The sequence below is a fragment of the Mobula birostris genome, chromosome 1 (assembly GCF_030028105.1).
Source record: "Mobula birostris isolate sMobBir1 chromosome 1, sMobBir1.hap1, whole genome shotgun sequence".
Lineage (NCBI taxonomy): Eukaryota > Metazoa > Chordata > Chondrichthyes > Myliobatiformes > Myliobatidae > Mobula > Mobula birostris.
In genome coordinates this window covers 75,717,000-75,738,537 of record NC_092370.1, presented here as the reverse complement: position 1 = coordinate 75,738,537, position 21,538 = coordinate 75,717,000, and the positions used below count along the sequence as shown (strand labels likewise).

Here is a 21,538-nt window from a genome sequence, read left to right as displayed (position 1 = left end):
GCGACTGAAGGGCAGGGAAGGAACTCTGGCTGCAATACTTTCCATAAAGCTTTACAGACCTCCAAAATTATGGAGGCCCCTGTGCTTGACGCCAGTTTGTAGCTAGCTGCTACAGCTTGTTGACTTCTACCTGAAGCTAAAACTCGAATGGTGATTGCCAGCCTGAGTATACTGTGCGTACACTGATGCAAAATAAATCATTGGAACGATGAACCAAATCGTCAAATCTACCTGCCAACATCCGAAAATATTTGAAATGCATTTCCTCGTCCATGTCTCTCAGTGGCTGGACAAGCACAGAAAATTCACCCTCCTTCAGTTTCAGTCGCCATTGTTTGAAGTTTGAGTTTCTTCGTGTTGAGTTTCAACAATCAGCCTTTAGTCAGAACTGGAATATATTTAAGCTGAGATGCTAATTCAGTTTCTCTCTCCTTGCATGCGGCTCTCGTCATCCAACTGTAGGAAGGATATCGTTAAGTTAGAGAGGGTGTAGAAAAGATTCACACTGAGGTTGTTGAGGACTGGGTGGTTATAATGGGAGAAACTGAATAGGCTGCAGTGGTTTCACTGAGTGCAGGAGCCTGAGGGATGACCTTACAGAAGTTCATAAAATTATGAGGGGCCCAGGCTAGGAAAGTCTAAAACTGGAGGGCATAGGTTTAAGGAGTGTGGGGAAAGATTTAAAGGGTGTCTTTTAACACAGATGTTAAAGGGTATTGTAACAAGCTGCCTGAGTAAGTGGTTACAATTACAGTAATTAAAAGGCACATGAACAGGTACAGGGATAGGAGAAGTTTAGAGGGATGTGAGCCAAACATAGGCAGATGAGACAACCTGTCCAGAGGAAGGGTCTAGACACGAAATTTCTGTCCACGGATGCTGCCTGACCTGCTGGGTTCCTCCAGGGTTTTATGTGCTACTCCAGATTCCAGCATCTGCAGCCTCTTATGTCTGCAAACAGGACCAACTCAGGAAGGTACCTTGGTCAGTATGGACAAGTTGGGCTGAAGGGCTCATTCCTATGCAGCATAACTCCTCTCCTCAGACAATGGGACTACTTTAGTATCTATGTAAGCGTCCAGTCATTTTCACCACCTCCTCATTCACTTTCTTTCAGTTGTGAATCTTTGGAAGTCTTCCTCTTTTGCCCCTGTATCGAGAACATTCAACCCCAAGGCTGGTAAACCCATTTTTCTGGATGCTAAGTAAATTGAGGATTCAGGGACTGGACAGGCACATGGACCTGCGATAATGGTTCAGCTGTGATCTAATTCAATGGAGCAGGCTTTACAGGATGTTGGTCATCTCCCATTCCTCAGTGTCTCTAAGATTGCCCATCACACCACCAATATTTGGATACACTTTCTTGCCCTCAATGAATATTATAACAGAAGCTGAGCAAAATTGCAGCACAACTCTCGATTCCAGAGACCCAGGCTCAATCCTGAGCTCTGGCACTGTCTGTCTAGAGTCTGCACATTCTCCCTGTGTCCACATTGGTTCCCCCCCACCACCCAAGTGCTCTGGTTTCCCTCCACATCCTAAAACATGTGGCTTGCTAAGTTAGTTGTCTGCTGTAAATTGTACTTAGTGCAGGTGAGTGAATCTAGGGGCAACACAGAAATGCAGAGACAACCTGGTCCATCACAGGCACAGCCCTTCCCACCAAAGACAGCATCCACAAGAGGCACCACCTCAAGGAGGTCATATCTGTCAACAAGGATCCCCACCATCTAGGTCATATGATTTTTTCACATATATTGTTCGGCTGGAGTTGTAGACATCTGAAGTCCCACACCACTAGGCTCAGGAACAGCTACTTCCCTTCAACCTATGCATTCTTGAACTGACCTGCACAATCCTAATCATTACCTCTGCACGGAACACTACAGATCACCACTTGCACTACCATGAACTCGTCTCTGATTGTGCCTCTCTTTCGCACTAATATCCTGCTTTTACAGTCATTGTTTCTCTCTCTTCACAGTCTTGTACAGTTTGTTTACGTATAATTTATATACTGTGAGTGGTTTTTACTTCTGTGCCCACGATGCTGCTGCAGGCAGGTTTTACACTGTGCCTGTACCTCATCTACTACTCCCTCGACTCAGGCACTTGTGCATGTGACAATAAACTCGACTGGACTTGAAAACATTTTCAGACAGCAGATATCTTGAATTCACTGCCTGAAAGGGTGACAGAAGCAGTTCAATAGGTGCATTTAATGTCAGAGAAATGTATACAATATACATCCTGAAATGCTTTTTCAATCATTAATTTCAAAAAGATGGACAGCTGGAGTGGAAAATACCAAGGACTATGGGGGAAGTAACTGGCTTGTTCTCACGGAGAGCTATTGAGAGTCAAGGGCCTGAATGTCCAACTGTACAATTCTGTAACTGAGATATGTCTAATATTAAAGCAGACACTGAATAAGCAGATTTAATTTCCTTAACACATAGCTGTGTAAAAGGCTATGGCCAATGTCTTGTTTTACACAGTTTTTCCTTCATTGTCTTGTACAATGACTGCATAATTGATATCCCGTGTATTGTCTGTACCTACAGGTGTGTGCCAGTGACGCTGCTACTACAAATACCTGTAGCACACTGTACTTGTGAATATGTCAGGAATTGGGGAGAAATGCAAAAGCCTTAAGGCTGATTTATACTTGTGCGTACTAGCTTACGCCGTAGCCTACACAAGTGGGCTACGCCGTTGTGAGTATTTATACTTGTGTGTTGGTGTGTTTGCGTCGCCCTGCAATTCACCGCCAAAACGCTAGTTGGCGGTGGGGTTTCTATGCCACTGTGTTGAGTTTCTTCGTGTTGAAACTTAACATGAAGAAACTCTAACTTCAAACAATGGGGACTGAAACTGAAGGCTTGTCCGGCCACTGAGAGACATGGATGAGGAAATGCATTTCAAATATTTTCGGATGTTGGCAGGTAGATTTGACGATTTGGCTCATCGTCTCCAACAATTTATTTTGCATCAGTGTACGCACAGTATACTCAGAGACTGGCAATCACCATTTGAGTTTTAGCTTTAGGTGGAAGTCGACAGGCTGTAGCAGCTAGCTACAAACTGGCGTCAAGCACGGGGTCCTCCATAATTTCGGATAATTGCAGCCAGAGTTCCTTCCCCGCCCTTCAGTCGCTGAATGGGAAGCTAGTACAGCGAAGGAGGAAATGCAATGTTACCAAGTGGACCAATCACAGTTGTTGCGGTCTGCGTCGCCATGACGCGTAGTTACATTTTTGGGGAGGTGCACGTCAGGTTACGGCGTAGGGTACAGTGTAGGTTACATGGCTACGCTGTACCTACGGCATCGATTTGACGCACAAGTATAAATTGGCCTTAAACTACGTACCTTCAGGCTCAAGGACAGCTTCTATCCCGTTGTTAGAAGATGAATGAATAGTTCCCTAGTATAAGATGTACTATTGACCTCACAATATACCTCATTATGGCCTTTACACCATATTGTTTGCTGGCACTGATCTTTCTCTGTAACACTTTATTCTGCATTCTGTTATTGTTTCCCCTTGTACTACTTCAATGCACTGTTGGAATGAATTGACCTGTATGAACACTATGCAAGAAAAGTGTTTTCACTGTAACTTTTTTCACATGACATTAGACCAATTTATATTTGACTTTGACTTAAATAGGTGACAGGAAAAATTAATGTGAATTGGGATTGACCTGTGAGCCAGCACAGACTCAGTGGGCTGAATGGCCTCTCCCAGATGGGCTGTTACCTCAATCCCAGATTTGCTGCTACTCCTCTCCCAGCTGTGCTATTACCCCAAATGTGCTGTCACAAAATCTGATAAAGGGGCAATTGTCAAGGTACAGATACAGGGAGCTTGTATTGACCTTGTATAAAACACTGGCCTAGATACAGCTGGAATATTGGGAGCATGAGGTCATTGTTTTGCAACTCACTGTCTGTAGGGGGGGGGGGAATGGAAATAAGTCCAATACAAGCTTTCAGAAGGGAACTGGGGTGGCTCTGGTGAGAGAATAATTCACAGAGATGTGGGGAAATAGCAGAGGAATAGGACAGAGCCAGCAGAGACCCAGTGGGATGAATGGCCTCCTGCTGTGCCACAGCCATTTTACAATGAGACCTCAGAGCGATATACTTGCCTGCTCCTCGCTTCAAGTGTAAACTGGAGCTTACACCCAGTGATTCACGTCTTCAGTCTGCAACTTATCTTCCCAAAATTTCAAACAATTGGGCAACTGTTACAGCACTCTCACTTTGTACCTCTCAGTGTGGGAACTCCTACACTCCCACAGCTGTCCGTGTTAAATTGTTGTCAGAGATCTCTTGGAGTTGAACTGAAAGTGGTAAAAACTATCAACACCCAGCATCTGAGCCTTAGTGGAGGATTTCTTCCAGGGAAAGAAGATGCCATTGCTCCCAGTCTGACCTGCTGAGCTCCTCAGCTCCTTGACGTGTTACTTCCAGCATCTGCAGTCATCAATTATCGACACTGAATTCTAGTCGTTCTAGTCCTGATTTAAGGTAATCATCTCAAACATTAACTGTCTCGTTTTCCTCAGATGCTACCTGATCTGTTGAACTTTCCAACATTTTCTGTTTTTATTTCACATGTCAGTGTCACTGCTGCTTGCAATTCTGGTCAACCCATTACAAGAGGACGTGAAGGCTTTGGAGAGGGGGCAGAAAAAATTCAACACAAAGTTGCTTGGGTTATGTGGTATGAGCTATATGGAGAAGTCAGAAAAATGTGCATTGTTCTCCCTGAAACATCAGAGACTGGGGAGATTTGATAAAAGCTTATAAAATTATGAGACGTGTGGATAAAATGGGCAGTCAGTTTTTCTTCCAGGATAGGAACAACAAGTATTAGGTTGCATGCACTTAAGGTGAAAGGGGGAAACTTTAAAGGAGTTGTGTGGGGCAAGTATTTTTTTATATAAAGTGCCTGGAATGGGTTGCCTGGGGTGGTGGTGGAAGTGGATGTAATAGTGGCATTTAACAGGTATTTAGAGGGACACATGAATATCCAGGGAATGGAGGGGGAGGAGGAAAAAGATAACATGCAGGCAGATGGGATTAGTTTTATTCAGCACAAATACAGTGAGCTGAAGGGCCAGTTCCTGTGCTACGCAGTTTTACGTTCCACGTTCTACATTTTATGTTCTGTGTTCTATTTTCAGTGTCTGCAGTTTTTGCTTTTCAATGTTTAATTCTTCTCTACTTTGTACATTGTTGGTGAACTCAATTTAATGGAATAGAAATAGTAATTATTGAGTTGTAGAGCAATACAGCATGGATTCAGACCCTTCGGCTCAACAAGTCCATGCCAACCACATTGCTCACCCAGCTAGTCCCAATTTCCTCTGTTTGACCCATATCCCAACAACCCTGCCTCTCTATATGCTTATCCAGACTTCTTAAATTATACTTGTAATTCTTAAATTATGTTGTACCTGCAACATCCACTACCTATGGCAGCTCCTTCCATATACTCAACACTAATTTTAAATAGTCTATAATGTCGCCCCTTATTCTCCTACGCTCTAAGAAATAAAGACCCAGTCTGGCCAACTTCTCCTTATATCTTTGGCTCTTGAGTGCTGGTAACATCCTTGTAAGTCTTTTCTGCACTCTTTCCAGCTTAATTATGTCTTTCCTATAACAGGGTGACCAAAACTGTACTCCAAATGTAGCCTCTCCAGGGACTTAAACAACTGCAAAATAACATTTAAAAAAAAAGGAACATACTATATTCTAATCGAAAACACAGGAGATTTTGCAGATGCTAGAAACATTCATAGTGTGTTTCGAAGTACATGTGATAAGTAAATCTGAATCTGAATCTTGAACAACACAATGACTCTAATATACACAATATGCAGGAGGGAGTCTGCAAGTCAGGCAGCATGTATGGAAGGAAATACACAGTCAACATTTTGGGCCGAGACCCTTCATCAGGACTGGAGAGGAATGAGGCACAAGCCAGAATAGTGAGGGGGGGGAGAGAGGAGTACAAGCTGGTAGGTGATGGGTCAGACCGGGTGAGGGGGAAATGGTTGGGTGGGGGGAGGGATGAAGTAAGAAACAGGGAGGGGATAGGTGGAAGATGTAGTAGCTGAGACAGATAGAATAAGATTTAAAAGCTATTTGGATAGGAGAGGTTTAAATGGATATAGGCCAAACACAAGGAAATGAAACCAGCTTAGATGGGAATCTTAGCCTGCGTGGACGAGTTTCTGATTCCTTATTACTCTTTGGGCTCTATGATTAGGAAATAATTAAAACAATTAGAAACAAAAACATTAAAAATATATGACTGAATCACTTGTTCTTCCCCTTCCCTATTTTGGTTCTCATCTACTTGTGGAAGGGGTCACAGGGAGAGACATGCAGGGACAGATGTGCTAACATCTGGTTCATTGTGGGTCTGCGTCAGTCTGGAGTTTCCCTTCCCTGGCATGGCTAGTGAGCAGTGATTCCTTTGGGAAATACTGCCCAGAACAGGCTCTCCCGAGTTTGAAGGACACAGCTCAGCATGCCACAATTGAATGGTCTCCTAGTATGAAAAGATGGACTCTTCGCCTCACAATCTACCTCTTTATGATCTCGCACTTTATTGTCTGTAACTGTTACACCTTATTTCTGCGATGTTATTACATTCCCCTTGCACTACCTCATCGTGATGAAGTGATCTGCACGGATGGCATACAGAAACAAAGCTTTTCACTGTACCTTGGTACTGTGACAATAATAAACCAATGTAATCTAATTTAACCACAGGACACTTGGATAGCCAAGGCTGCATTTCTCCAAAGAAAGAAGGTGTTGAAAGGAGATTGGTGTGCCAACCCTCAGTTCCAGCTTTGTGATGAACTTACTTTCAGGTCAACAAGGCTTATTGCTAACCTCAGCTTTATAGCAGAAACTGGCCAAAGTTTAAGATGCTTGTTAATCTTCTAACTGCTTGAAATAATCAAAAGAATCAGTAGAGTCTAAATTTGCCCAAGTAGATATTCCATCCACCTGACCTGATCAATGTATCTGAGAAACGTCCCAAACAGGTGATGCCAAGTTGTTAAAACAAATGATATAAATATTAGAAGGCAGCAAAGATGGGAAAGAGTTACAGAAATCAAGACATAGAATCACTCCTCAGCATCAGTTCATGAAGGATCACTCTCCAGAAGTGTCTTTCTCTGACAGGGACTTCTTTGTCCGTATGTCTCCCTAGTTCATAAGAAATATACTTGTGTTTTGGAAATCATTTGTAATTTATAAACTTAATTCAAGAAATATTTCTCAGAAATAAACATGCTTCAATTAAGAATATAACTGTATCCAATCATCAGGAACATGTACAAAATGCTGGAGGAACTCAATAGGTCAGGCAGCATCTATGGAGGAGAATAAACAGACAACTTTTCAGGCTGAGACCTTTCTTCTCTGCTTCGTTAGCTAGAAGAATCTCTCCCTTGGATGGAAGAGGTGTCCTCCCACTTGAAATAGTGATTGTTAATAGTTTAAAAACCTACAGAAAAAGAGACTGAAGTGGTGGAGTAAATTACTCTTTGTATTATAGGTTGATATAGTATAATCTCCCTGGAATGTAGACATGCCACCAAAGACTCTACCGACGTATGCTGGAGAGCATTCTGGCTGGTTGGAGCACAACCTGGTACAGCGCCTCCAATGCACAGGGGTTCTAGACTCGGCCCGAATGCACAGGGTTTTTAGACTCGGCCCGAATGCACAGGGTTTTTAGACTCGGCCCGAATGCACAGGGTTTTTAGACTCGGCCCGAATGCACAGGGTTTTTAGTCTCAGCCACAATGCACAGGGTTTTTAGACTCAGCCACAATGCACAGGGTTTTTAGACTCAGCCACAATGCACAGGATTTTTAGACTCGGCCCGAATGCACAGGGTTTTTAGACTCAGCCACAATGCACAGGGTTTTTAGTCTCAGCCACAATGCACAGGGTTTTTAGACTCGGCCCGAATGCACAGGGTTTTTAGACTCGGCCCGAATGCACAGGGTTTTTAGACTCGGCCCGAGTGCACAGGGTTTTTAGACTCAGCCACAATGCACAGGGTTTTTAGACTCGGCCCGAATGCACAGGGTTTTTAGACTCAGCCACAATGCACAGGGTTTTTAGTCTCAGCCACAATGCACAGGGTTTTTAGACTCGGCCCGAAAGCACAGGGTTTTTAGACTCGGCCCGAATGCACAGGGTTTTTAGACTCGGCCCGAATGCACAGGGTTTTTAGACTCGGCCCGAATGCACAGGGTTTTTAGTCTCAGCCACAATGCACAGGGTTTTTAGACTCGGCCCGAATGCACAGGGTTTTTAGACTCGGCCCAAATGCACAGGGTTTTTAGACTCAGCCCGAATGCACAGGGTTTTTAGTCTCAGCCCGAATGCACAGGGCTTTTAGACACAGATGTCCACCCATCTGTCATCACATTTCCAAACAGTCCATGAGCCCAATAACACTACCTCGCTATTCCTCTTCTGCACTATTTACATATTTACTTTTTATAACTTATAGAGATTTTATGTCTTGCACTGTACTGTTGCCACAAAACAACTAAGACTCTGGAATGGGTACACAATATCATCACAGATTCCATAATCTATGCATCATCCCCTATAATTTGCAATGCGATGTCACCAGCTGCTAAATTTCCCCTCTCCTGCTCCCTAAGCATTCTGGTGGAACTGATACCGTTAAGGTGCACTCAGAAGAGTTGAAACGAAATAAAAATAGTCTAAGAAATTTGAGATTAGTCCACGAGATTTGAGGACTACCACCAATAAACGTGTAAACTATGAAACAGCCACAGAGGGACACAGGAGGTGCCACAAATGCCAGCTTTATATTGATTAAAACAGTGACGGTAATAGGCAGATTGGGCCTGCATGTGCATAACCAACAATAAAAATGTCGAGCCAATGACTTATTACGTCAAGAACAGGAACAAAAGTTATTTGAGACAGTTTATATATTTTACGATTTGCTGATAAATCCACTGACTTTACAAGTCAGAGATAAAGAATAAGGTACAATTGTGGAGGGACAAAAGATTCCACGGATGCTGGAAATCCTGAGCAATCCACACAAAATGCTGGATCAGACAGCATCTATGGAAGGAAACGAATGGTCAAGGTTTCAGGCCAAGCTCTCGACTGTTCACTTCCCTCCAGAGATGTTGCCTGACTTACTGAATTCCTCCAGCATTTTGTGTGTGTTGCTCAGGCACTTCATAGAATTGGGAGTACTGTGCACAATTTGTCATCCTGTTATAGGAAAGAGGTGGTTAAACACGTTGCCAGGATTAGAGGGCCTGAGTTACAGGGAGAAGATGCCTGGCTAGGTCTTAATTCTTTCGAGAATGAGAGGCAACCTTATAGAACTGTTTAAAATTTTAAGAGGCACAGATAAGGTAGCAGTCTTCCTCCAGGTGATGGGAGTCAGAGACAGAGAACTTAAAAGGGACCTGAGGAGCATGTTTTTTCACACAGAGGGTGGTGAGTATATCTCATGAGCTGCCAGAGGAAGTAGTAGGACAGGTACAGAGAGGGACAGGACATTAATGGATATGGGCTGAAGGTAGGAAACTGGGACTAGCTGGGTCAGCATGAACTGGTTGGGCCACAGGGCCTGTACACATGCTGTATTGCTCTATGACTATCAACAACGCAGCAAGTTGTATTCAAGAAGAATGAACTGCTCCTCTCTTACACATTTGAAGAAAACTTCTTTGTATGGTTAAGAATCAGGCACAGTGGAATTTTAAACAACTTATGAAGGCAAACCATTCAATTAGCAAAGGACACACTACTTTTAAACAAAACACAAGCAACATCAAAAGATATTTTAAACCAGCTGGGTGCACATCGCAAAGAAGGTGAACTTCAGTTTTGGGTAGGTCTTACCTGACAGGAGTCACCTGAGTAGTTGGGGGGACAGGTGCACACTTCCACATTGGTGGCTGGGTTTCCTGCCCCAGAGAGAGAGGCTTCCTCCAGTTGCACAGATCCAAGTGAGAGGCGCTGCGTCTGGGAGAAGTACAGAGCTCGGATCTGAAGACCTTCCAGGTTGCTGAGCAACAGCATGAAGTTCTCCCTGGACACTGGGGTGTTGATCACAGCGTGCTTGAAATTATCCTGTAGACATAACAGACAAACCCCAATTCACTCATGGTTCAACTGCAAGTAGTTTCAGCTGGTTTCACATGAAGTTTTTTTTACAATGTTGATATTAGGACTGAAATGCTAAAATTGACAGGCTGAGGTTTTCTCCTCTGGAGCAAAGAAGGCCTGAGGAGCGTTGGAAGTAAGAAGGAACCTAATACATCCCTTCTCATCATTGGTAAGTATCTACAGGAGGTGCTGCCACAAAAAGTCAACATCCATCACCAAAGATCCCCACCGGATCTGGGCCATCTTCTCACAGCCACCATCAGGCAGGAGTTACAGAAGCCTGATGTTCCACACCACCAGCTTCAGGTACAGTTGGAATTTATACAGAGTGTGGGATTGGGATCCCACGGAGCATATATGGAATGGAGTGCGAGTGGAAATGAAGCCCTGGTGAGTTAAAAAAGCAAATGCAGGAAACCTGAACTGGTAAACCAGAGGTCAATCCATCAGGAGTTTTGAACAATCAGATTGGTAATTGCTTATTGATTATTTTATTATGGTGTTTAGAGAAAGATTGGATGTTATGGGAATCAAAGAACATGGGGTTGATGGAGGAACATCTCACTGAGGTAGATCTTATTGAGTGGATCAGCAGCTATGAAGGGCTGAATGGCCTACACCTGTCCATTCTAGTGTGTGCTGAGAAAGGGAAAGGAGCTGAGATCAACTCCAGGATGTGTCAGAGAGAATGGGGTTGCAGAGAAGGAGTGGGGGGAAATGTAAGAGAGACACTGACAAAGACCCAGAGGCTGGACAGCCTGGTCCCAGACTCAACCTTTGCATGGTGGTGGCCAATTACATGAGTATCATCAGTAAGTCACAAGAACAGAAGAAAATACGAGCAGGAGTACACCACTCTGTCCTTCAAACCTGCCCTAAGCCTTATTTCCTTTTCTATGCTGCTTCCCCATCACCATCAAATCCTTGACATTCCAAATATTTGTCAATCTCCACCTTAACTATTTTAATGATCTGGCCTCCATCACCCTCAGGTCAGAGAATCACTCTCCCTGACAGAAGAACTTTCTATGTACCTTGTTAGGGAGTATTCTTGAGTTATGGAGTAACCAGATACTAAATCAAACAAGAACCAGTCTTCAGTTCTGGATGTAAGTTGTAAATTGCATTCAGTAAATTGAAGCTGAAAGCACAGACTGGCCCATTGACTAAGAGATATAGTTTACAAAATGGTGACCATGAGACGTTCACAAATGCATCAGCCAACTGTTACGACAATGGGTTTGTGTTAACTGGCATGCATCAAACCAGGGAACATGGCTAAGTTATTTGCACCATTGTGACTTGAGTTCAAGCTAGCAGTCCAAAATGATATTGTCAATTATGATATCAAGCATAGTCACAGGTATAGATGTAATCAACAGCTGATCTATTGTGTATTCAGAGACTTGGTTCCCACAAACACTAATCTTGGGCGTCTGGCTCAGCCTTCAGAAGTTTTTAGAATATTTGTGTAGATTAGTTTCAGCAGGGACGTTTAAACACTCAGAGCGTCTCCCACTGTAGATATGTAATTTAAAGGAAGTACTGTCAAAATATTGAAGTAAATGATGTCGTTACAATTATTAAAACTGTATTGAATCACCTACTGTTATCTTTGATCTTAGGGTATAAAAATGTGATTTATTTTAACGGGGTGGGACTCTACCAAGAGAATGCCAGCTCGTCATGATGAATAAAGACTTTCTACATCACCAGCTTCAGTGACTTTTGGTGACTTTAATCACAATCCCAACACATCTCAGTTCTAAATTACAGCCCCCCCACCCCCCATTTTTTAAATTATGTTCCCTTGTTCATGAATCTCCCACTGGTGGAAACAAAACATCTACCCCTTACACCATTAGACCATAAGACATAGGAGCAGAATTAGGCTATTCAGCCCAGTGAGTCTACTCTGCCATTCTATCATGGCTGATTTATTATATCTCTCAACCGCATTCTCCTGCCTTCTCCTTGCAACCCTTGACACCTTTACTAATCAAGAACCTATCAAGCTCCACTCATACCCAAAGACTTGATCTCCACTGTCATCTGTGGCAATGTATTCTACAGATTCACCACCCTCTGGCTAAAGAAATTCCACCTCATCTCTGTCCTAAAGGGACATCCTTCTATTCTGAGGTTGTGCCTTCTGGTAGATTCTCCACTCCAACATCCTTTCTGCATCCACTCTATCCAGGTCTTTCAATATTAACGAGATTCCCACTGGTTCTTCTGAACACCAGTGAGTACAGGCCCAGAGCTATCAAACACTCTTTGTATGTTAACACTTTCATTCCTGGGATCATTCTCATGAATCTCCTCTGGACCCTCTCCAATGCCAGCACATCCTTTCTTAGATAAGGGGCCCAAGATTGCTCACAATACTCCAAGTACTTAAAATTCATCCATATGTTTATGGATCACTCCAAGCCTGGCTGTGAAAGGAGGAAGCTTGGACATGGGTCTAGCAACCCCATCCTATAAAACCCCAGAGCTACAGAAATGCCAGCAGAAGCTGGGAGAGGGAAGATTTTCAATCATGGCTACAGCTGGGAACTACTTGAAAGACTGGCTCAGAGTAGAAGACTCTGGCGATCTGCTGACGTTGGCCTATGCCCTAAGCGATTGGCTTAACCTATGTTCAAATAAGGTTCCTCTCATTCTTCTAAACCCCCAGGAAAACATATCCATATTGTCCAGTCTCTCTTGAAAGGACAACCCATTCAGGTCTGCAGTTATCGTGGTGAATCTTCTCTGTTCTGCTTCCATTACTAGTATTCCCAGAATGGCCTCCCACACATCCTGTACAACTGGAACTAAATCTCCCTGTCCTTAAAATATAGTCCCTTCATAGTAAAGACCAGCTCATTCATGTACTGAAACATCTAGATCTCCTCCAATTAATCAACATAACATAACCAGTTATCCACACTTACCTCCAGAAGCTGCACCCGTCCCTGATAAACTCGATCCGGGGCTGGGCTCTTTGGATCAAAGTAGACAACAGTCATCTGTTCACCCTTGAAAAGAAAATATCTCCATTTACCAGGCCAAACAACTCTTTCTCTCCTGACAATCAATACATATTGCTTGTTAATGCTCAGTTTCAGGACACCATACACATCTCTCCAGCGATTCTCAGCTCCGCAGATTTGGAGGGAACCAGAACTCCTGAAGCTCTAAATTTTCACCTCCACAATGTGTGATGGTGGGGATTTTGTACGAGGATCTTTTCTGGATCTCAGTGAGGTCATCAGTGCCGTGCAGGGTAGTTCATTACTTTTCCAAGCTTGAAATGTAACTAACAGCTACAGATTCTCATGGTAACTTCGGCACTGTGCTCCCCCCAGTGAGGTGGAGAAAAGCTCTTCTCCATCTTGGTCAGAGTCACATAGCACAGCATCCGGCTCTTTGGCCTACCATGTTCACACCAACTCGTTTGGCTATCTATACCAGTGTGGCACAGAAACAGACTCCTTGACCCACCACATCCATGCTAACTGCTTGGTACCGTGTGTCAGCACCTGGTCTGTCGTTTTCCATGTCCTGTTGATTCAAATGTCTGTCTGAATATTCCTTAAATGTGACATTCTGTTCTTCCACCATCTTCTCAGACCAGACTGTTCCTGATTCTAAGTATCCTCTGGATGAGAAAATTCTTCTGTTGATCCCCTCTCACCACCTCCAACCCTCTAATCTTCACCCTGAATCCATGCTGTTCAGTTTCAGACATTCTGCCGTGGAGAGAAGTTTCCTGCTGTCCTCTCAATCTATGCCCCTTATAATTTGTTGAAGTCTATCAGGCTCCTCCTCGGCCTCCTTCACTAAAAGGAATACAAGCCCGGAATCTCCTGTCTCTCCTCATAACTGAAACATTCCATACCAGGAATCAGCCTGGTGAGCCTCCTCTGCACTGTCTTCAAAGGAACCACCTTCTCCAACAGTGTGGTGAGCATGGTTACTTCCTCAAAGCTCCAGAGACCTGAGTGTTTGTGGACATTAGCTGGTCCCTGTAAAAAGCCCTTGGTCCAACTCATTCATTCTAAGATGCTTTCCTGAGCTGTTCTCATTTGCCTGTGTTTAATCCACCTCCCTCTAATAGGTGAGGGCTAAGCACTGGGGGGAGTTGATAAGCATGTGCGAAGAGTAAAACAGGACTGAGGCAGGATTGGTGTAAAATGGTGGTTGGTGTGGACTCAGTGGACCAAAGGGCATGTTTCTCTGACTCCACTTCTCTTCCGTGTATCAAATCTTCCCTGAGGTTTAACCTGGGTCCTGTGTAGATGAATCTGTAGTCCTGAGCCTGGCTATTCACTGCTTAAGACCTAAAAACCATGAAAGATACACCGTATCTCCTCTATGCTCTGAACGTTGATGAGGGTCCATCCCCAACATTCTATTTTATTGAATGAGTTGTACTTACTCTCAGTTGGATATCTGCTCTTTTGTTGAGTAAAGTCATCCCTTCACTTGGTAAGCCAAATGATTTGATTTGGTAGGACAGGAAGCCTCCATATGACGAGAGCTGCAAAACAAGAGATAGGATGAAGTCAGTAGAATGAACTGGGGGGGGGGGGCAAAGGGATTTGACACAAATCCTCGAAATCAATGGTACTGAACAGGTTTTCGAGTGATGGAGTAATACAGCATGTAAGCGGGCCCTTTCCGTTCATGCTAACCAAATAGCTTATTTGAACTAGTCCCATATGCCTACGTTTGACCCATATCCCTCCATCTTTCCTATCCATGAACCTGTCCAAAAGTCTTATGAATGTTGTTATTGTACCTTCCTCTCCCACTTCATTCCATAAACCCACCACCCTCTGAGTAAATGCCTTGCCCCTCAGGTCCCTTTTTAAATATTTCTCATCTCACCTTAAACCTGTGCCCCCCTAGCTTTAAACTCCCCTACTGTGTGGGGGAGAAAAACAATCCACCTGATCTGTGCCCCTCATGATCTTATAAACTTCTCTCAGGTCATCCCTCTGCCTCCAGAGAGAAAAGTCCCAGCCCATCCAGAATCTTCTCATAACTCAAGACCCCCAGTCTCAACAACATAGCCTAGTGACTCCAAAGCAAAAGACTACGGATGGTCACAGTCCAAAATAAAACAGAAAATGTTGGAAACACTCGGCAGGCTTGTCGCATCAGTGGAGTCACTTAAATACAGAAGGTAGAGCAGTACAGCACCGAGCATGCTCTTTAGCCCACAATGCCAAATTAAAGGAAATTTCTTCTGCCTGCACATGATCCATATCCCTCCATCCCTGCATTTTCATGTGTTGGTCAAACAGCCTCTTAAATGCCACTTTCGCATCTGCTTCCACCACCACCCCTGGCAGCCTATTTCAGACCCCCACCACTCTGTGTAAAACTTGTCTTGCACATGTCCTTTAAACTTTCCCATCTCTCACCTTAATACGTGTCCTGTAGTGGTTGACATTTCTACTCTGGGATAAATATTCTATCTATCTCGTCTTTGCCTCCCATAATTATACAGAATAAACCTTCATTATTTCTCCCCTCAGCCTCTGATGCTCCAGAGAAAACAGTCTGTCAAAACTCTTCTTATAGCCCATACTCTTTAATCAAGACAAAATCCTGGTGAACCCTTTCTGTACCCTCGACAAAACCTTGATATCCTTCTTATAATGAGGTTCTCAAATGTGAATGCAATACTCTAAGAAGTGTAGCCCAGCCCAGCCACAGTTGCAATATACTCTGTGCTCCAACCAATGAAGGCAAGCACTGCATATGACATTTCTATCACCCTATCTATTTGTGTGGTCAATTTCATGGAGCTAAGGACATCACAGTTAATACTTATTCTTTCCTTCATTTTCTTCTATTTTACTCCCCCTTCAGGCAGACAGATTCTGATCGATAATCCTTCACCCCACCCTCTCTCCCTCAGCCCAGACCACCACCAATGTTCCATTAAGTCTCCCCAAGTCCCATCCAATCAAAGTCATTCCCTTTGATCTCCTCAGCCGTCCCCCTGCTATGCTTTCTAAGACAAGCTTGTATTCCAATATTTCCTACTTCTGACGAAGGGCTATTGACCTGCAATGTCAGCCCTGCTCCTCTTTCTGCAGATGCTGCCTGATCTGCAGAGCATTTCCTGCAGTTTCTGATATTAGTTCCAGTGATTGGTTGTTTGTGCTGGTCAACATGATAGAAAATAAAGGTGGCTCATTTAATAAATTTGCAGAGCTCTTGCTACAAGCGCTAGTTCTCACAATCTAATCTGAAGTTCAGTTTCTACAACATAGCATGGTAGGGTGGAAAGGTGAACCACCAAACAGCAGAGCTTTAGTGAAAGGGGAAAAAATTAAAGGGAATTGACATGGCAAAGCATTTTTCGTTTATTAATTTATTTACACAGAGAGTGGTAGGTGCCCAGGGCAGATGGTGGAAGCAGATAAAATATCAACATTTAAGAGGAATTCAGACAGGCACATGAACAGCAGGGTATTGATGGATATTGTCCAAGGACAGTCATATGCGATTAGTTTAACTTGGCATTGTGCTTGACACAGACATGTTGGTTTCTGTTCAATGTTCTATCATATTAAAACAAAATTTGGCAATTGTTTTAAAAAGGATTTGGAAGGGTAGAGGGGATCGCAGCCAGATGGTTAAAGAGAAGTAAGGCCTGATTCTTGAAGGATGGATCTCTGCACTGTGGCATTTCCTCACCTTGTCTCCCAGGTAGGACTCTGGAGCTGCCCAGTGTAAATCACGGATCACATCAGGTAGTTCTTGGACATCAGCCACCACCGTGTTGCTTCGTCGGTTATAGACAACCGGAATCTTCTGCTTATTCACCGTGAATAATTTCCACTCCTTCATTTTCATGTGCTGCGTAGAAGTACAGACATAAAATAATAACACTGTTTTCACTGGTGGGAGAGTCTGGGCCGAGGGGACATAGTTACCAGATACGATCACTGTGTCTAAGAGGCATTTAGATAGACACTTAAATAGAAGGAAATGAGAAAAAGCATGCCAGTGTTTTTACTTTCCATAAGACTAAGGAAAAGAAATAGGCCATTTGGCCCATCGAGTCTGCTCCATGATTTCATCATGGCTGATCCATTCTCCCTCTCAACTCCACTCTCTTGCCTTCTCTCTGCAACCTTTCATGTCTTGACCAATATAGAACCTATCAACTTCTGCCTTGAATGCACCCAGTGACTTGGCTTCCACAGTTGCCTGTGTCAATGAATTCCACAAACTCACCACCCTCTGACTAAAGAAATACCTCCTCAAATTCCATTCTAAATAGTTGTCCCTCTATTCTGAGGCCATCCTAGACTCCACCCTCCCCAGAGAAAACGTCCTCTTCACATCCACTCTATTGAGGCCTTTCAATGTTCGATAGGTTTTCATGAGATCCCCTCCCTCATTCTTCTGAATTCCAGTGACTATAGGCCCAGAGCCATCAAACATTCTGCATATGATAAGCCTTTCAATCCCAAAATAATTTTCATGAACCTCCTTTGAACCCTCTCCTCCAATGTCAGCACATCCTTTCTTAAAAAGGGGCCCAAAGCTGCTCACAAGACGTCAAGTGAGGCCTCATTAGTGACTTGTAAAGTCTCAGCATTATATCCCAGCTTTTATGTTATAGTGCTCTGGCAATGAATGCTAATATTGCATTTACCTTCTTTACCACCGACTCAATCTGCAAGTCAACCTTTAGAGAATCCCTCACAAGGCCTCCCACCTCCCTTTGCACCTCAGATTTTTGAGTTTTCTCCCCAATTAGAGAATAGACCACACTTTTATTCCTTTTACCAAACTGCATGACCATACACTTCCCAACACTGTATTCCATCTGCCACTTTTTCCACCCATTTTCCTGATCTGTTTAAGTCCTTCAGCAATCTCCCTGCTTCCTCAACACTACCCGCCTCTCCAGCTAACTTCATATCATTCGCAACTTGGCCACAAAACTATCAATTCTGTCATCAAAATCACTGATGTATTACATGAAGAGAAGTGGTCCCAACACCAACCCCTGTGGAACACCACTGGTCACTGGCAGCCAACCAGAAAATGCTCCATCCTCCTGCCTCTTGCCAATCAGCCAATGCTCTATCTTTGCTGGTATCTTTCCTGTAATAACAGGGGTTCTTATCTTGTTAAGCAGCCTCAATTGCACTTTGTCAAAGACCTTCTGAAAATCCAAGTACACTCCATACATTGATTCCCTTTTGTCTATCATGCTCATTATTTTCTCAAAGAATTCCAACAGATTTATCAAACGAGGTTTTCCCTTAAGGAAACCATGCCGACTTTGGCCTATTTTATCATATGCCTCCAAATACCCTGAAACCTCATCCTTAACAATCCAATCCAACATCTTCCCAACCACTGAGGTCAGATTAACTGGTCTATAGTATCCTTTCTTCTGCTTCCCTCCATTCTTGAAGAGTGGAGTGACATTTGCAATTTTCCAGTCCTTTGAAACCATTTCAGAATCTAGTGATTCTTGCAAGATCATTATAAATGCTTCCATAATCTCTTCAGTTACCACTTTCAGAACACTATGGTGTTGTCCATCTGGTCTTATCTACCTTCAAATCTTTCAGCTCACAAAGCACCTTCTCCCTAGAAATAGCAACTGCGATCATTTCTGCCTACTGACATTCTTGAGCTTCTGGCATACTGCTAGTGTCTTCCACAGTGAAGATTGATGCAAAGTATGTATTCAGTTCATCCACCATTTCATTGCCCCCAATTATACCTTTCTGGTAGTCTGATATCTATTCTCAACTGTGTGTGTGTGTGTGTGTGTGTGTGTGTGTGTGTGTGTGTGTGTGAGAGAGAGAGAGAGAGAGTGAGTGAGTGAGAAAAAAACATTTGGTATCTTCTTTGATATTATTAGCTAGCTTATCTTCAAATTTCATCTTTTCCTTCTTTATGACTTTTATAGTTGCCTTCTGTTGGTTTTTAAAAGCTTCCCAATTCTCTAACTTCCCACAAAGTTTTGCTCTATCATCATTTTTGCTCTCTTTGGCTTTTATGTTGCCCTTGACTTTGTCAGCTACAGTTGCATCATCCTATTTTAGAACACTACCTCTTCTTTGGGATGCTTTTATCCTGCATTTTCCAAATTGCTCGCAGAAACTTCAGCCATTTTTGTTCTGCCATCATCCCTGCTAGTGTCCCCTTCCAATCAACTTTGGCAAGCTCCTTTCTCATGCCTCTATAATTTCCTTTAACCACTGTAATACTGATACATCTGACTTTAGCTTCTCCTTCTCAAATTTTATGGTGAATTTGATCATATTCTGATCACCGTCTCCTAAGCATTCCTTTACCTTTAGCTCCCTAATCTGGTTCACTACACAACAACACCCAATCCAGAATAATTTTTCCCCTAGTGGGCTCAATCACAAGCTGTTCTAAAAAGCCATCTTGTAGGCATTCTAAAAATTCTCTCTTGGGATCCAGCACCAACCTGATTTTCTGAATCTACCTGCATATCGAAATCTCCCCTGACTATTGTGACATTGCCCTTTTGACATGCCTTTTCTATCTCCCTTTGTAATTTGTAGTCCGCAGCCTGCTCAGAGGTCTATATATAACTCTTATCAGGGTCTTTTCACCCTTGCAACTCCTTAACTCTACCCATAAGGATTCTGCATTTCTAATCTTATGTCATCTCTTTCTAAGGATTTGATTTCATTTCTTACCAACAGAGACACCCCGCCCTCTGTCTATCTGCTTGTCCAATCAATACAATACGTACCTTTGGATGTTAAGCTCCCAGCTATCACCTTCTTTCATTATGATTCAGAGATGCCCACAATGTTATACCTGCCAATCTCCAACTGTGCTACAAGATCACCTATCTTATTCCATACACTGTGTGCATTCATATATAACACCTTCAGTCCTGCATTCATCACTCTTTTCGATTTTGTCCCCATTTCACTGCAACTCATCCCACTGACTGCAATTTTGTTCTAACATCTGCCAGTCCTTCCTCAGCCGCATCTACTTGTATACCAACTGCCCACCCTCAGTCCTATCACTCCAATTCCCATACATCTGCCAGATCAGTTTAAACCCTCCCCAACAGCTCTAGCAACCTGACCACAAGGATATCAGGTTCAGCTGTAATCTATCTGTTTTATACAGGTCATACCTTCCACAGAAGAGATCCCAATGATCCAAAAATCTGAGCCCCTGCCCACTGCACCAGTTCCACAGCCATGTGTTCATCTGCCAAATCATCCTATCATTATCCTCACTGGTTTATGGCACAGGCAGAAATCCAGAGATTGCTACCCTGAAGGTCTTGCTTTTCAGCTTTCTACCTAACTCCTTAAATTCTCCCTTCAGGACCTCCTCCCTTTTCCTATCTATGTCATTGGTGACAATACATATGTACCAAGACTTCTGGCTGCTCACCCTCCCCCTTTACAATGCCATTGATCTGATCTGAGACATCCCTTATCCTGGCATCTGGGTGGCAACATACTATCCGGGTTTCTATTTCACCTCCATAGAATCTCGTGTCTGTTCTTCTAACTATGGAATTCTCTATCACTACTGCAGTCCTCTTCTTCCCTCGTCCCTTCTAAGACACAGTGCATGACTCAGTCCCAGAGACCAGCTGCTGCAACTTCCAGCCCCCCAGTAAGATGTCTATCCAACAGTATACAGATCATCGATGTTATATTTCAATGCTCTGGATGAAGAAATTGATGGCTTTGTGATCAAGTTTGTGAATGATACAAAAATAGGCGGAGGGGCAGGTAATGCTGAGGAAGCAGAGAGTCTGCAGAAGGACTTCGACAGATTAGAAGAATGGGCAAAACAGTGGCAGATGGAATATAGTGTCGGAAAGTGCACGGTCACGTACTTTGGTAGAAGCATAGACTATTTTCTAAATGGAGAGAAAATTCAAAAATCTGAGGTGCAAAGGGACTTGGGAGTCCTCGTGCAGGATTCCCTAAGGGATAGTTTGCAAGTCGAGTCAGTGGTGAGGAAGGCAAATGTGACGTTAGCATTCATTTTGAGAGGACTAGAATATAAAAGCAAAGATGTAATATTGAGGCTTTATTCAGCACTGGTGAGGGCTCACTCGGAGTATTGAGAGCTGCTCGGGGCCTTGTTTAAGAGAGGATATACTGACATTGGAGAGGGTTCAAAGCAGGTTCATGAAAATGATTACAGGATTGAGGAGTGTTTGATTGCTCTAGGCCTGTATTCACTGAGCTTCAGAAGAATGAGGGGTGACCTCATTGAAACCTATCGGATGTGAAAGGCCTCGATAGAGTAGATTAGGAGAGGATGTTT

The 21,538-nt window shown here is 43.4% G+C and overlaps 1 protein-coding gene across 2 annotated transcripts in view; it reads right to left on the bottom strand.

Moving 5' to 3' along the window:
* The window catches only part of LOC140197350 (laminin subunit alpha-3-like), a 320,231-nt gene that overhangs the window by 83,742 nt on the left and 214,951 nt on the right, over nucleotides 1–21,538 (bottom strand). For both annotated transcript variants that reach the window (XM_072257303.1, XM_072257312.1), the window contains 4 exons: nucleotides 16,922–17,083; nucleotides 14,646–14,747; nucleotides 13,159–13,242; nucleotides 9,953–10,183 (listed from right to left, as the gene is read on the bottom strand). In XM_072257303.1, coding sequence (XP_072113404.1) covers nucleotides 9,953–10,183; nucleotides 13,159–13,242; nucleotides 14,646–14,747; nucleotides 16,922–17,083 — 579 coding nt within the window. The remainder of the gene's footprint in view (nucleotides 1–9,952; nucleotides 10,184–13,158; nucleotides 13,243–14,645; nucleotides 14,748–16,921; nucleotides 17,084–21,538) is intronic.